The sequence below is a fragment of the Anser cygnoides genome, chromosome 2, assembly GCF_040182565.1.
Source record: "Anser cygnoides isolate HZ-2024a breed goose chromosome 2, Taihu_goose_T2T_genome, whole genome shotgun sequence".
Taxonomy (NCBI): domain Eukaryota; kingdom Metazoa; phylum Chordata; class Aves; order Anseriformes; family Anatidae; genus Anser; species Anser cygnoides.
Genome location: NC_089874.1, coordinates 125,070,697 through 125,086,062, shown reverse-complemented (window position 1 = coordinate 125,086,062; position 15,366 = coordinate 125,070,697). Strand labels below are relative to the sequence as shown.

The following is a 15,366-nucleotide window of genomic DNA, read 5'->3' as shown; positions in this document are numbered from 1 at the left end:
CTTTACTTGGAAGATTAATGAACTCCTCCTGAATTACTTGTTCACCCAAAGCCCCCATCTCCTAGGTGTATGAGCCAAGTACATTGGAAGACAGTAGCAGACCTAGGAACAGCTGTGGTAGCTAGTGAAGGGCTTCTTTAAGCTAACCGCAGAAAAAACACTTTTATCTGGCTTCTTTAAAATGTTTGGTTTCACTCAAGGTGCATCAGAGGAGTGAGGGCTTAGGTCTGGTGAGACTGATGAAATGAGAAACTGTGAGGAAGATTATTTGTAATCTAGAACATCCCATCACACACTTGTTTATGTGAAATCCTGATTCAGGTCCCATCAAAACTGTCTGTAAATAAGTATTTGTTTCACAAATTGATTTTTTCATGATGCAAATCAGTTCATCAAAAAAGTTTCTGTCAAGATTGGTTTGACATGCTTACCTGTCATTTATACACTACGGTTGTCATTTGCAAGTAGGGGTTGCTCTGTAAGTTGTGGTGTATGTGACAACTTTGTGGGTTTGGGGTGAGTTCATGTCTTATAGTTGGATTACTCTGCACCTCTGACCTCCATGAATGGTGGCACACCTCTGGATGGATTTACTCATGTACAATAATACATCTCAACATTTTTTCTTTCCCTCAATGTGAAACTAATCTTATCTCTTTCATCTTTATCCATCCTCTCATTTTCATTTATTCAGTATCAATGAAGTCTTCCATTCTGTATCATATTTGATTAACTTTAATGAACAGATTCAGAAGCTACTATATTGGAATAAGAGAGAAAGTGAAGACATTATCTTTAAGAAAACTGTCCAAAAGTAAAGCAAAACCAAACCAACACAGCACATGCTAAATGAATGAAAACCTGGCACAACAGTAAATTTCAGTAGTGATCTGTGGGTACGAATTATCGCTCCTTGTGTTTTTTTCCTAGTCATCAAGGAGGTTTTGGTCAAAACAATAATCACTATCTTTTTCAATGATATGGAAGCAAAAAATAAAATTCTTGCCAGTGAACTTTTCAGATATCACAGAAACCATGCAATGATAATTGATGAGGAGGACAGGTTTAGCTCTGCAGAAGAGCGTGAATCACATGCTAGACTGTGCCCCCGTTATAGATGAGAATGTATGACACATTTACCAGTGGTGTTTGTATTTTTGGAAGCAGTAACTTGGAAGCAGATCTGAGCTGAACATGAGCTCAAAATATGACAGAGTAGCTAAGAAAACAGTGGCAATCGTGTACCTAAAAGGAGGGAATTACTAAAGAGAAATGTGAGATGGTGCTACCACATGATGTTTTCTTAGTGAGTTTGTAATCAGTTCATCCATCGGCACATTAATAACATTATTTAAATGAGAGGAAAGGACCAGAAAAGAATGATGCAGAGTATTAGCAACCTGGAAAATATTCCTAATTCTGAGAGTAAATAAATTCCATCTATTTAAGCTTTGGCAGCACAAATATATTGCAAAATGTTAAGCTAGGTGGTACTTTGCAGTACATTGTCTTTGTTGTGTTGACTGCCCACAAATATTTTCTTACCTTGTGGATAATACAATGGTAGTTTTGCCCTCGAGGAAAAGGAGGTTAGCTGTTTTACATTCAGCATCGTCAAAAGTGAATGTGAGGACCGCTGCTGTAGAGTAGCTAATGTACTAACTTGTTGCCTCAGAGTAACTTCCCTATGTTGCAGCATCCTCAGTGAATTCAAAAGTAGGTTACAAGATTAGATGGTTAGGACACAAAAATGGAAACATGGGAAGCTGACATATTTTTGTGGTCTCTTCATATTAACAACGTCCGGTAGCTAGAAGCTGAAGCTAGAAACATTGATACTGGAAACTAAAAGCTAGTTTCCTAAAGATATTAGATCTATCAGTTGCATTCTTGAAGCTAAAAATAGAGTGTTTCCAAAAGCTCATGCAGAGGTTTTGTCTTTGATAGAGGAAATCTCTTAAAATATTTTGGATCTGGTTTATCCAAGCAGTGACATTACACAAGTAATGACATTTCCTTTTAAAAAATCAATAAATTTGTAAGAAATGCCTGCCTAGCATGTGGTCCATACACCCACCATATTCCCGGGGTATAAATGATATAAACATCTGGGCTGAAAATCAGTTTATGGATTCAAGCAATGCTGATATTAAAGGATTTTTTAAAAATTAGCATTTCTTTATGAACAATCCCTTTTAAATTATGCTTTAATGATAAAGAAAGAGAAGTCACAGCCAGTTGGAAATGAGACTAAAGTTAGGAAAAGCATGCTGAAGGCTGAGCTCTTACTCTTGCTTGTCAGCATCATAACATCAGATGAGTTGGTTGCACTAGTGTTCGGGCAAAATCTAAACCTGTAAACATCGTGCTGTCACTGAAGACATATCCATAGAAAAGTTGTCCAAGAAACTTGCTTGTTAGATATAAACAATGGCCCTTTTTCTTTTTACTTTTTGAAACATATATGCACATGCATTTTTTCTGGTCAATGATCTGTTTTTCTGCTGCTTAATAGGACGTCGTGCTCATCATTTCAGGTTCCTTAACATCTTTTACTCTTATTGATGTCTATAGGCAGTAAAGAAGGAGGAGATCATACCTCTGCTTTCTTAGAAACCAAGTCCTGTTCCTAATTCATACCCAAAGCACTCCTTTCCCAGACCTCAAACTCACAAGTTGCAGTGATACAAAAGCTGACAAAAATGACACTTCTTGTCATTTGAATCCAGACAAGAGTTGAATTTCAGTGGAAGAAGTGAGGTAGAATTTGCATGGGATTTTTACTCAAGAAAGTATATCCTATCACAATAGCCTTGGCCTTTCTTTGTTGAAAGTTAAAATTATGTTTTCGGAAACAAGGTATCTTTGGCTTTGCATACATGCACATATACACGTGGAAACATGGACTTTAAGAAAACTTGAGTCAAAATCTGTCAAGAATCTATTTTCTGTCCAAATCCCTGTGCAGGAGCCCTTGACAGCAGCATTCTCAACTTCCCCAGAGCAGGACCCGATGGACAAGGTTAATCATATGGATTAATTTTTTTGAGGGATCAGAAACCTGAAGACAGCTCTGTATAATACCTAAATCCCTTAATGCAACCAGCAGAGCCACAATGCTTCTGTCCTCTAAAGCTGATGCTTTCTATTACTTCAAGATACCTGCTTATTCATCTTTCTTTTCAGCCCAAGTGCTAAAGGAAGGGTTTTGTGGTTGGAAGAAAGCCAAGCTCACAGTTCACAAAGTCAGGAGATAAACTGCTGGCCTCATTGTACTCAGTAGGACTTTTATCACTGGCTTCAGTTCTGGATTTCACCAAATAGTTTTGTATATGCAAAACTATATTTCTGTACATCTATTTGCTTGATCTGTGCATGGAAAGAAAAATAGAAGCACTTCTGAACAGCTTTCACAGGGACATGAAAGGTTTACCCAGAAAACAATGAACATGAAAAATTGCAGGCACATCTGTACTGTTCACTAATAATTTCTGTAATGAAAATGCAAAGCCCTAATCTATTGACTCCTAAGGATGAAAGACACTTTCATGGGCGACTTTAGACTGCACCAAGGCAAACGCCAACCTGGAAATCATCAGAATTTTTGATGCTCAAGACCTGAACCTGTTTTTTTTTCTTTGCTCTCATTTTTATTAAAGATCAGAAGAACACCTGGCAATCACAACAGCTGAATAAACTTCTTCATCTTACTATGAATGCAGGGAAAATGGAATGGAATAACTTCTGACAAAGGGAACAATGTGAACATGATATTTGGGTACAATCACCTTTTCTCTGTATTTATACCACTTCAAATAGGTAGTGAAAGCTATTTAATCATATTAACATTTAAAAATTTAACTTTGTAATAATTAATGGGAGATATCTTAGTTCATTCTCTGTAAATAAATGACCTGAAAAGAAAATATACTTTGCGTGAATCTCCCATTTATCAAACTAACAAGCATACACTAACCAGAGTGTGTAGAAATTATGATACAATTTGAGAAAATCTCATAACAGAGGTTATAATTCCTGCAATCATTAAAACCAAAAAATATCTGTTAAGAATTCTGAAAATAAGATAAATATGGTCATTTCCTGCTGCACCAGAAGAGCTAGGAGAGCCACCATATGTTTCAAGACATTTGCTTTCTGTCAGCCTGTTAAACTAATCTATGATATTACTGAAGCAATTATATAATAGGTATTATTGTATTTATAGCAAGCCAACACTATCTGACTAAAAAATGGAAGTATTTATAGAAACAAAACAAAAAAAACATGAACTACTTATTTGATACTATGATATACCCTTGGCTCTGAATGATGTTACATCTGATGAATGAGAGGTGATCAGGTCAGGTAAAAGTTTTAGTGAAATGGACTCGTTATATCTTACTGATGGCTTTGCTTCTTTATGTATGGTCACAAATATCCATTTACAAGTTGAGTGTAAGTGTATGTAAAAAGATAAGGACACTATCTACATTTACCTACTCTGATCCCAGTTGGCTGCAAAAAGCAGAAGAATCTTCCTGCCACAGTGGTCGCGATTTTCTAGCACTCCTGGGAACCCATCAGTCAGAGCCCGTTTGATTCCTGGATCATCAGCCTTGAAGTTTTTGAACATATCCAGATTTAGTTGGCGGTACTGGAAGTACTGAGCCAGCAGTCTGAAGGCCTCCGTTTGGTGAAACTTCCTGGCTCGGAGAAATCTCAAGATGAAGGCATCATCTGTACGTAAAAACCCAATGTCAGGCCTTGTGATGATCATGTCCCTGACTTGCTGGATATCCTGATGCAAAATGTCTGGGTTTTCATTCAGTTCCAGGCGGGCTTTCTCTATAGTCTCTGGACTAAGTCCAGCTTGTAAATGGGTCATCTCTGCAAAAATCTGTTTTCCAAATCCTTAACTTCAGATATTTTAGTGGAAGTGCTGATCCCATTCAACAAATGGTCTGCTGTGAGCGTGAGCCATTCAGAAGCTTTTTGCTATCACACTGATACCTAACAAATGAAAGCGAAGGGCTTTTCTTATTCCTGCAGAAAGAGTGTCAGGCAGTTCATATGTTGTATTATCCATCCAAAGGGAAGTGTTGTTTATTCCATCACTTTCTAAAAGAAAGAGCAAATATGTAAAAGGAAAATTAATTATGTATATAAAGATTACACAAATATGTTTCTGAACTTTATATAACCATAAAACTGTTTTGTAGGCTTCATATATAAGAGGATAACAGCCAAATAATTTCAGAATCGGTGCAATTAAGACAGTCACTGACAACTTGAATGTACATATTTAATCTTTCAGAAGGGCACTCTGATTAATTAACAATTATATATTTTATCATCTTAGCATTAGAATACCCTTTGCAAAGTTGTCATCTAAAAGTATGGGAGTTCCAGCTTTCCATAACTTCAAGCCCAAGATGACAAAAGCAAAATTGATAATAATTGTTTCCAACCCATAACAGAAGCAATATTTCAGCTTCCTAAATATACAGATTTATACTCATCATAATAAGTCTAACAAATTGTTTGACTTGATTTTATCAGCTGTACTGTCAGCTTGTAGCTTTCCTTGAATTAGCTCCTGAGTTGTTCACAAAACTGTTAAAAAAATAAAACAAAACTCTACCAACATCACTGGTGTTTTCTGCTTGGTAGAACATCACTGAAAATATTTCCCATTGAGAGTTAATATATCTTCATGGGAAACATCCCATGAATAAAGTTTTGATGAATCGAATCTCAAAGGGTTGGTGTTTTAGTTGTGAAGAGAGATATTTTACGTCAAATTCTTATTTTCAGTGCCTTGTAGCTTTCTTGAATATTTAGTTCTGAAATTCATTTTCTTTTTCATTCTTGTACGTTACCTAGAATTTGTTTTTATGAGTGTTAGAAGTGATGCTTAAGCTGTTATGTATAAGCAAAACGGTACAGTGAATCTCTTACATTTCAGTGACATAATTAGCAAGAGGCTGTCATCGAAGTCTGTGTAGTTACACTTGTGTGAAATAGGATCAAGGTCTGTTCCAATGTGAAATGTGCATGAAGAAAGATCAAGATCCATCCAATTTTTCAGCCATCACAAAAACAGACAAGCAAACAAAATAAAACAAAAAACACTGCCTAACAGATTTATCTCTCTCTCTAATTTCTGAAAAAGAAAATTTGGTTTTAAAAATTAAAAGGGAATCCCTGAGTGAAAGACATGTTTTATTTTATTTGAAGAAAGCTGTTTGGAAAATTATGAATTATTTATAGCACAAACACTGTTTCACTCTGCTGCTCTCCTAGATTCAGTGTTCTCATATCAAACCAAGGGGACAGCAGCAGCCAGAGCATTTTCTAGATGGGAGTGCTCAAAGTTACACTGCAGGATGTGGAAGTTAATCAGCACAAGGGAACCCCAAGTTCCCTGTTTTGTGAACTTGCATGTCATTGATACACTTTAGATGCCACAGCTGCACCTCCAGGATAAGATCCCTAAATTTGAATACAAACTGTTTCTGCGTATTTTCTTAAAGGACATTTGCAGCGACAGGTAAGAGAAAACGTCCCCAAGCTTTTCATTCAACAGCAGCAAGCAGTTGACTTGTCTATGGGTGAGTTTGCTCAAGGGGAGTTTGCTAAGCAGCCTCTTTCAGTATTTGCTGTAGAGCTGGAGATACATAGAGCTACCTGCAGGGCAGAATACCCGATGATTCAGCATCAGCCTGGGAAAACTTAGGAAAAGGCAGAGACAGGAGGAAAGAAGGCTGCCTGTCTTTGACAAGTCACTACAGAGTGTGAAAGACTCCAGAAAAACATGCCCTGAAGTCTTGAGGGGGTAATCTACGGCTGCAGGTTACTCAATTGTTAAAGAAATATGGGTAGTATTAAAGATGGGTTACACGCATAAAAGATAATGCCTTTTGCCTTTATTAGACCAAATTAGGATAACTGCTGGTATCAACAGAATTCTGCTGATGTAAAATTAATGTAGGGCTTTGGAAAATCAGGCCAATAATCTGTGCTTTAGATCTCAAATTAATGGTGGCATTAGCATTTTATTGCATAAATCATGTTTTGAGTTAGAATTGCTTCCACAGAGCTAGTTAGGTGTGCTTAAGTATGACACTCTCACAGGGGGATCAGAGTGCCCAAGGGCACCTGGCTGCACTTGAGGGTGCTCAGCAGAGCAGGGGTGGAAGCAAGGAGCCCATCTGGGCTCTGTGTCAATTCTGGCTCATTCATTATGAATTTGAACACCTTTGGAGCTATTGCGACTTGTGGCTGTTAAATATGACCTCAACGGTTTCACCCATTTTGGACATTTGGGAGTTTATGAGCGTAAAAAACATCCCTTGCTCTGCTCCTTTTCAGACTCACATCTCCCCCGAGATGTTTCTTTGGAAATGAGGCAAGTTCCTGAAAGGTCAACTACAGGCTGCTCCAGAAGGAAATGGGGATAGACCAAGGAGGTTTGTCCCTTTGGATCTTCTCATGGGGTTCCCAATCAGTTAGTGTCAAAAATGATGCTACATATTATCATCACATTTTCTGACTGTTTTTACCTTATTTAAATGGATTAGTACCCTTCATCCCCAGAATGATCCCAAGGTGAGAGAGTTAAGGTCCTCTCCTGTCAGACTTTGTTGCCAAAAAGCAATTTACAAATATTCAGTCTAACAAAAGAAACATTCTAAAATGTATTTCAGAGTTTTCTGGTGGTGAGTTGAGCTACAGGGATAGGATACAGAATCTATAGATTATTCTAATTATCAGCTGGAACAGCCTTTGCACTAAAATGCTTTACTGGCATAATGTTATATATTTCAAAATAATCCAAAATGTCTATGAACAGTATTGTCACTGTCTGAATCATAACACAAATCATGAGGTTAGTAATCCTGTCTAGCACCGTCGACTTCAAGGAGTTTGATTTATATCTGTGGATGACTTAGTTCTCCCCCTGTTTACCTTGACAATAAATTTAATGCTCCATAGCTACCCAGTTTAATTGTCACTGTGCTTTCTCAAATGGTACTGATTTATCCTGATTCCCGAAGGAATAGCAGAAGCACCTTCTCCATTTTCATCTCCTCCCACACATGGCAGTTTCTCCTCGTCTGGTGTTGTGTATAGCTTTAATCCATCTGCCAGTTTTTCAGGTGTTTACATCTTTGTTCTGCAATTTTTTTTTATAAATGAAGATGCTGGCTTTTTATTTTTTTTTCTATTTTGCTACATGTTGGCACACTAGACTCTTTGTTATAGTCTCAACAGCTGCTTTTCTGTGTTGTGACTCTTTGTTCCCAAGGGACTATTTGCTCTCCTAATGTCTTTTCACAGCCACTTACAATAAATCATCCCTTCAAAGGAACAAACCTGAGCTTTAAACAAGGAAAAATAATTAACAGAGATATGAAACACAACTTATTAATACAGTAAAAAAAAAGAGGAAAATTTTGACCAGAAATGTGGTATCACATATGATTTCAGATTATTCTTTTTCTGTCACAAGAGAATGACAAGGGACAGAGAGTGGCTTTAGGATAAGTAAAATACTAAAAGTAGGATATGGTCTTCAGACAAACAAACAGCTTATATATTTTTTTCCTGACTCTCAAAAATAAGTCTTGGTTGATAATAAAATTTATAGCAATACTTAATAATTAACTAAAATTAAAATAATGTTTTAAGAACGCATATTTAGCACTTTCTGTTCAAAGATCTTAACACGCTTTACTACTCTCTCTTCAATGACAACTTCTGGATCATCATTCAACACCTATCTGCCCTACAATATCTAGAAAATTGGCCAAAACTGTCCTCAGTGAAGACACTTGTCTGGACCACTTTATTCTTGCCTACTTTGCAGTCTCTGCAACACCATTTGCCCCTTGAAGGATTGTCTTCATGTCCATTTGGCCCTTCCTCATACATTTAAATTCCAGACAGATTTTAGGGGCGTCTGTCTAATGAGAGTTTTCCATTCAATCCAAAGCTATACACTACACCACGTGAAAGTTCATTACTGCAGCTTTCAGATGGGGAAGGCACTGGGCTTTGATCCTCACCTGGTGTTAATAGTCATCATTGTTATGATTTGTTTCATTATATAATTCCTAGCTCCTAGCATTCATACAGATATTAGCTCTTAAAATCATGCCAGAAAAGAAGGGAGTGGGCAGGGAGGGCGGGAAAATGGTAGTCTAGAATGATTTCATTTCAGAGTGTGGGTGTCATCTCATTAAATTGCTTTCTAAAAAATATTTTGATGTTAACTGTGGAAAACATCTCTGGGCTATGTTCTGCTTAGCAGGGATTTCTTCATAAGGGCAGGGGAGGATGGATCCATAGCTGCACTCATAGGAATGTCTCCTATGGTCCTTTGTGGTCTTGGGTACTTTCGCAGGAACCCAAAATGGAGATAGAGTGCTCAGACACAGAAAAGGCTGTACCCTGGCTCCATGAAATAATTTCAAAAGAGGGGTGAGAAAATCTGACTCTCTTGTCCTTGGCTGCAGGATCCTGGCATCCACCACATCTAGGGGGGAGAAGTACAGCCCTGAGTGATTTGCCTGCAGTCATGGAAGAGATATTTCACAGAGCTAGGAACAGGGCATACATCTCCTGAGCAGCAAGCCTACATGTTAACATCTGGGCAACCTTTCCAGAATACTCTGCATAATGCAAAAAATATGAAACCACATTGCACACTAGGAAATAAGGAGGTAGACTGCAATGTTCCCTGTTTCCCCAGCGTAAGGAGAAGCTTCAATGGCCCAGTCAGGACCCCAAAAGTGTATAATTTCTTTATGCTTTTGGCAAGAGCTACCCCCCTATGGGGGACCCCAGCAGGCCTGTTTCACTTCCCAATTCCACTGCTGCTCAGATTATGAATGTCTCCTACAGCCCTTCGCTAAGGGATGAGATTCTCCCAAGGAACCTAAATGAGTTAAACATTGCAAGCCTTTTGCCTTTAAGGCCTCGAGTTCCCGTAAACCTTTGCTAGGGAACTATTACTCCTCTTCAATATGAAAATAGGAAACATTTCTGACTCTAACAGCTGTGTGGGGAGTTTGATGTTTTCTCACACTTTCCTGGGTTGTGATCTCCTTGCTCAGGTGCAAAGCCTAACATTTCCTTCAATCCAGTAAGAACAATACATCCCTACACCCCTCGTATTATAGTCTTCTTGTCAGCTTGAGTCAGTTACAGGTTACCCTTGGGCCACATCTATCTGTCCAACAGTGGTAATTTAGCCATGGCTCAGCACAAAACATGGCAGCAACTCAACTGAACCTTGTAGCTCCCTGCACAGTAAGTAGGGCAGGCATGTCTGCAGCACTGACCTGCAGCTGCCCTGCTGCTGCTGCAAGCTGACGGGCATCAGGAGAGACTGACAAGGTTGTCTGGTAGATGTGAAATAAACAGATTTCCTCACTATCTTTTGACACAAAATTTGCAAAGTTATTGTCAGCTTGAGTATTAAGGAAATAGGACTACAAGCTGAGCAGGGAAACTCAGAGAACCTGTAAATAAATAATAATAATAATAAAATATAAATAAAAATAATAATAATAAAAGTTAAGCAAAATAACTGTGAACTAAATGTGTTTACTTCTATCTTTCTCCAGATCATTATTTTAAAGTTTTACATACTTATCAGCCACAGATAAACTGTAAACCCCTATGGGAATGTGATGCCTGACCTGTGGAATGTCAAACAAGCAACAGGCTATGTGGGACTTCCATGTCGGTCGTGAACTGGAAGTGTCACCATGCAAAAAGCATCCTGTCCACTACTGGATAAAGAAGTCGCTTTTCCCATTGTATAGAAACTTCCTTCAGCAGAAATTGTCAGCAGTATTTAAAACATGAATTCTGATCCCCAAGCATGATAATTAAGCTATGTGTAGAAATCTGATAGCACAGGATGATAATACTGGTTCCTGAAAAACCCCTAAATGCACTGTAGAAAACGTATTATGCCATCTATACAAAGATATACTGAAGAAGGAAGAAAATATATAATCAAGATATTTAATTCTACATCTTTAATAACATAAAGTTTATCTGATTTTATGGGACTTTTGCTACACATTACAAAGAACATGCTCTTTTAAAAATATGAAATGAAATGATTGCATATTATTGCCCTGTCAAGAGGGAACTTAGTTCATTACACATTATGACTGAGAAAGGTATCTGCCATCCTGTGGGGTGGCAGAGGGAGGAAAGAAAGAAAGGAAGGTGTGGCATAGAGGATGAAAGGAGAGAAAAAAGGGAAGGAAGGAAGGAAGGAAGGAAGGAAGGAAGGAAGGAAGGAAGGAAGGAAGGAAGGAAGGAAGGAAGGAAGGAAGGAAGGAAGGAAGGAAGGAAGGAAGGAAGGAAGGAAGGAAGGAAGGAAGGAAGGAAGGAAGGAGGGAAGGAAGGAGGGAAGGAAGGAGGGAAGGAAGAGAGAGAAAGGAAGGAAGGAAGGAAGGAAGGAAGGAAGGAAGGAAGGAAGGAAGGAAGGAAGGAAGGAAGGAAGGAAGGAAGGAAGGAAGGAAGGAAGGGAGAGAAAGGAATTTCTGCACCTAGGAATTCATTCAATTTTCCTGTGTTTTTCTCTTCTACTTAAGTCTGAACACAAACACAGCTATCTTCACATTTCTCCCAATACTGTCAAAATGAAGTTTAATGTAGTTTGATAATACTTCATATGTTCATTTTCTCAGTGGAGCAACGTGTTAGACTTAAGGACTTTATACAAATACTGCTAAAAAAAAAAAAAAAAGCTGTTTTTAGAAAACAGCTAAATCCTAAGAGCAGTGGTAATATCAAGAGGTAAAGGACTTATAATCATCTGCCAAAAACTCTATGAACTTCCCCCTTTATAAAAGGCTGATGTTTCCACCTGTTTTAACTTGTAGAATCTGATTGTCACATCTCGTATTTGTATGTGCCAGACACCACAGCAATGGGCTGTGAGAGAATATATTTTTTTTTTTGCAAAACAATAGTACTAATGCTTCAGTAATTGCATACCTAAATTAAAAACTGCAGAAGTTTACAGTCCTAGTTTGATGGAAATATTCTCTGTCATTTTATGAGGGTGATCATTTGTATTTTAACTGACATGGTCCCCTTTTGGAAGACAAGGAGGCTGTTGTTACATGTTTCAGTGAAACACCTTCTGTGTTCAAAGCACACAGAGTTTAAAGAATTATAGTTCAATGTGCTTGGGCTGATTCTGCAGTCCCTTTATTGCCAAACTCAGTTGCACTGCTTACTCTGCTACTCAGCAGCACTCGGTGCTACTCAGTAAAAGAGTGTCTGGTCTCTGCACCAGATTTTGTCAGAAATTATGAGATAATAAGAATGGCAAGGTTCTTATAACAGGTTACATTATTGTTTCTTGTTTTGCATATACAAGTCTAATCTTTAGAAACTACTCAATAGTTTTCAAAGGTGGATGAGTCAACAAAATTCTTAAGATAAGCAGCAACATTCTATAGCAGAAACATATCAGACCCGATTATGCTGACAACATAAACTGTCCCTGCAAACTTCATGCTGGGATACAGACTACAAAGCAAGGAAATATCTATAAGGTTATCTGACTTATCACTATATCAAAAAGAAAATCCTTACCTTTGCTATGCAACGCTTGACATAATACTGTTACATAATATGTCATTTAGATGTTGGCATTGCATTAACTTTTATTACAGGAGAAAATCCGTGTTATCATCTGATTACTCAGAAAGCACATGAAAGCAGCCTTTCTGTAATTTAATTTTTCCTTCCAAATATGATCCAGTCACTGTTTAGTGATGGACAATGACTAGCCATCTGCTCCTTAACTTCATTATTCCTGGAGCTTGTTTAGATTTCGGAATCAGCATTTTGAAAGGGAAAGCTCTCTTCTTCCTCTGACCTTCTTCAACCCCCCTCCGCTCCCACCAGGATTAAACCACTGCAGACAGAATTAAAATCAAGCCAGCAGCATGCATGGGGTTGTTCCAGCAGTTACTTGGTTTATGTTTATTTTCTGCATGAAGCCCTCCCTGAACACACTGCTTGCAGAGACCACAACTTAATTCTTGACTTCCTCCAGCACAGGATCCATGGGGGTAGGCATGATTCACCCTACTTCTTCCCTGCACACATTACTCATCACTGTTTGCCTTTGGGAAAGCAGAACATTTGACCGACCCTGCAGTCTCCCTCCCCTTAATCTCTCACCCCACTCTGGGCTGAATGTACCTGGTCAAAACAGGCATCAGTTTGCTGAGAAGCAAACAGGTATCTGCATGTGTTTGGCAAGCTCCTATCTGTCTGCAGATAGCTGGGGTCTCTACTTGGTGACTTAACTCCCAGCTTTAACCCTCGCCCCTCCATCGTCCTCACATCTCATCTGCTCTGAAATTGGATCTAGACTTTCCCTTCCAACTTGTACTCTTTCCCCTGCTTCCCCAGGCTGGTGATGGAAAAGAAAGGCAGGAGGGGCAGATGGGGCAGGAAAGAAGGGAAGGGGGGAAACTGGGGCAGGGAGGAAAGGGGGCAGGAGAGCAGAGCAGGGAGGAGAGTAGATAGGAGAGGAAGAAGCAGGAAGGCAGGAGGCAGAGAGGCAGGGTAAGGAGAGGCAGAAGAGACAGGGTAGGTAGGAAGTAGGAAGCGGGGAAGGGAAGAAAGGCAGGGGAGGTAAGGGAAGTAGGGCAGGCAGGGGAAGTAGGACAGTTGGGAAAGGCAGGCATCAGGGCAAGGAGGAGAGAGGCAGGGCAGACAGTGAGCTGGGGAAAGAGGGAGGCAGAGAGCACCGAGGCAGGACAGGCAGGAGAGGCAGGGAGCAGGGGAAGGAGTCAGGGAGGGAGCAGGCCAGGTAGGAGGTGTGGGGGAGGTAGGGACCAGGGAGTCAGGGCAGGCAAAAGAGTCAGAGTCAGAGAGAAAGGTAGGAGGGGTACAGAAGGGTAGGAAGGGTAGGAGGGGTAGGAAGGGTAGGAGGGGTAGGAGGGGTGGGAAGGGTAGGAGGGGTAGGAAGGGTGGGAAGGGTAGGAGGGGTAGGAAGGGTGGGAAGGGTAGGAGGGGTAGAAAGGGTAGGAGGGGTAGGAAGGGTAGGAAGGGTAGGAAGGCAGGGAGCAGGGCAGGCAGGGAGTAGGCAGCTGTTAAGAGCAGGGCAAGCAGGAGCAGGCAGGAGCAGGCAGGAAAAGGCAGGGGAAGGCAGGAGCAGGCAGGGGCAGGCAGGGGCAGGCAGGGGAAGGCAGGAGCAGGCAGGGGCAGGCAGGAGCAGTGCAGGCAGGAGCAGGCAGGGCTCGGCCCCCGCCCGCAGCGCGGCCGGAGCTGTCCGCCCGGCGGGTGCTGAAACGCCGCAGCCCGGGCCCGGCGGCGCGGGGAGGGGGGGACGGGATCGCGGCGAGCCGCCCTGCCGCAAACCGAGAAAAGACAAATCCAAATACCTGCACAGAGCCAGGCAGCCTGCCGCCGGGAGGGTTTGGGTTTTGTTTTTTTTTTTTAATCCCCCTGTAGGTGTCCTTGCTGTTGAGCTGGGTGGGTGAGCAAGATCTCCCGGCTCCCAGGTTCAGGCTCAGATCTCTCTAGAAAACTGTGAATGAGCGAGCGCCAGCTCCACGGGGCTATGATTTTTTTTTTTATTTTTTTTTTTTGGTAGGAGGCGTGTGCACCAAAGCCTGGGTCCTTCCACTCGGCGGCTGCCGTCCCCCTGGGTCCTAAGCCCTCCTGCCGCCCGCCCGGCTGCCTCCCGGCGCTCCCAGGCTGCGGGCTCGGCGCTCCGCCACCGCCGGGGGAGTGGTGACAAAGGAGCCGCGGGCTGCCGACAGCCGGGAAAGCAGCAGCACAGCCGGTCAGTGCGAGCTTAGCAGTGTGGGCTTTCGCCTGGTGACACGGTCTTCGCCGCCTTTATTTCGCGTATTGCCTCTTTCCCGGGGAAAGTCGGGGAGAGCGCAACCTCCTGCGACATTTACAGCAGCCACAGAAGGGGTAATCTGCATGAATTATAGATAGGATGCCTTAATGAACATGGCAGCCTTCTCTTAAGAGAGAAGTTGTCTGGGTCAGGCTGCTGGTACACCTAGCTCAGGGCATTGTCACCAACAGCAGCCACAGCAAATGTCCAGTGAAGAATATGAAAACGGGACAAGGTTCCCCCCTGCACTCTCCCAGCCCCTCTCCCAAACCTTTAAACTCTTTACTCCGACATCAACGTCGTGCCTGTGTTTTTAGGATCAATTTCTCCTTGATCTTTCCCAGTCTCTCCTACACCTATAAATTTCTGAATCATCCTTCCATAATATCCTTTGACAAAGAGCTCCACAGGTCATCTGCCTACTGCAAAAACAACAACCTATTTTGTAGGGAGATCTGTAAGCT

At 40.9% G+C, this 15,366-nt stretch overlaps 1 protein-coding gene across 1 annotated transcript in view; it reads right to left on the bottom strand.

Annotated features, from left to right (window-relative positions):
• Positions 1 to 14,955, bottom strand: part of CLVS1 (clavesin 1) — a 102,302-nt gene extending 87,347 nt beyond the window's left edge. Inside the window, exons 1-2 of the mRNA XM_066993027.1 lie at positions 14,436 to 14,955; positions 4,497 to 5,118 (exon numbers count right to left, since the gene is read on the bottom strand). Coding sequence (XP_066849128.1) covers positions 4,497 to 4,885 — 389 coding nt within the window. The 5' untranslated portion in view covers positions 4,886 to 5,118; positions 14,436 to 14,955. The remainder of the gene's footprint in view (positions 1 to 4,496; positions 5,119 to 14,435) is intronic.
• Between the last annotated feature and the right edge of the window lie 411 nt (positions 14,956 to 15,366).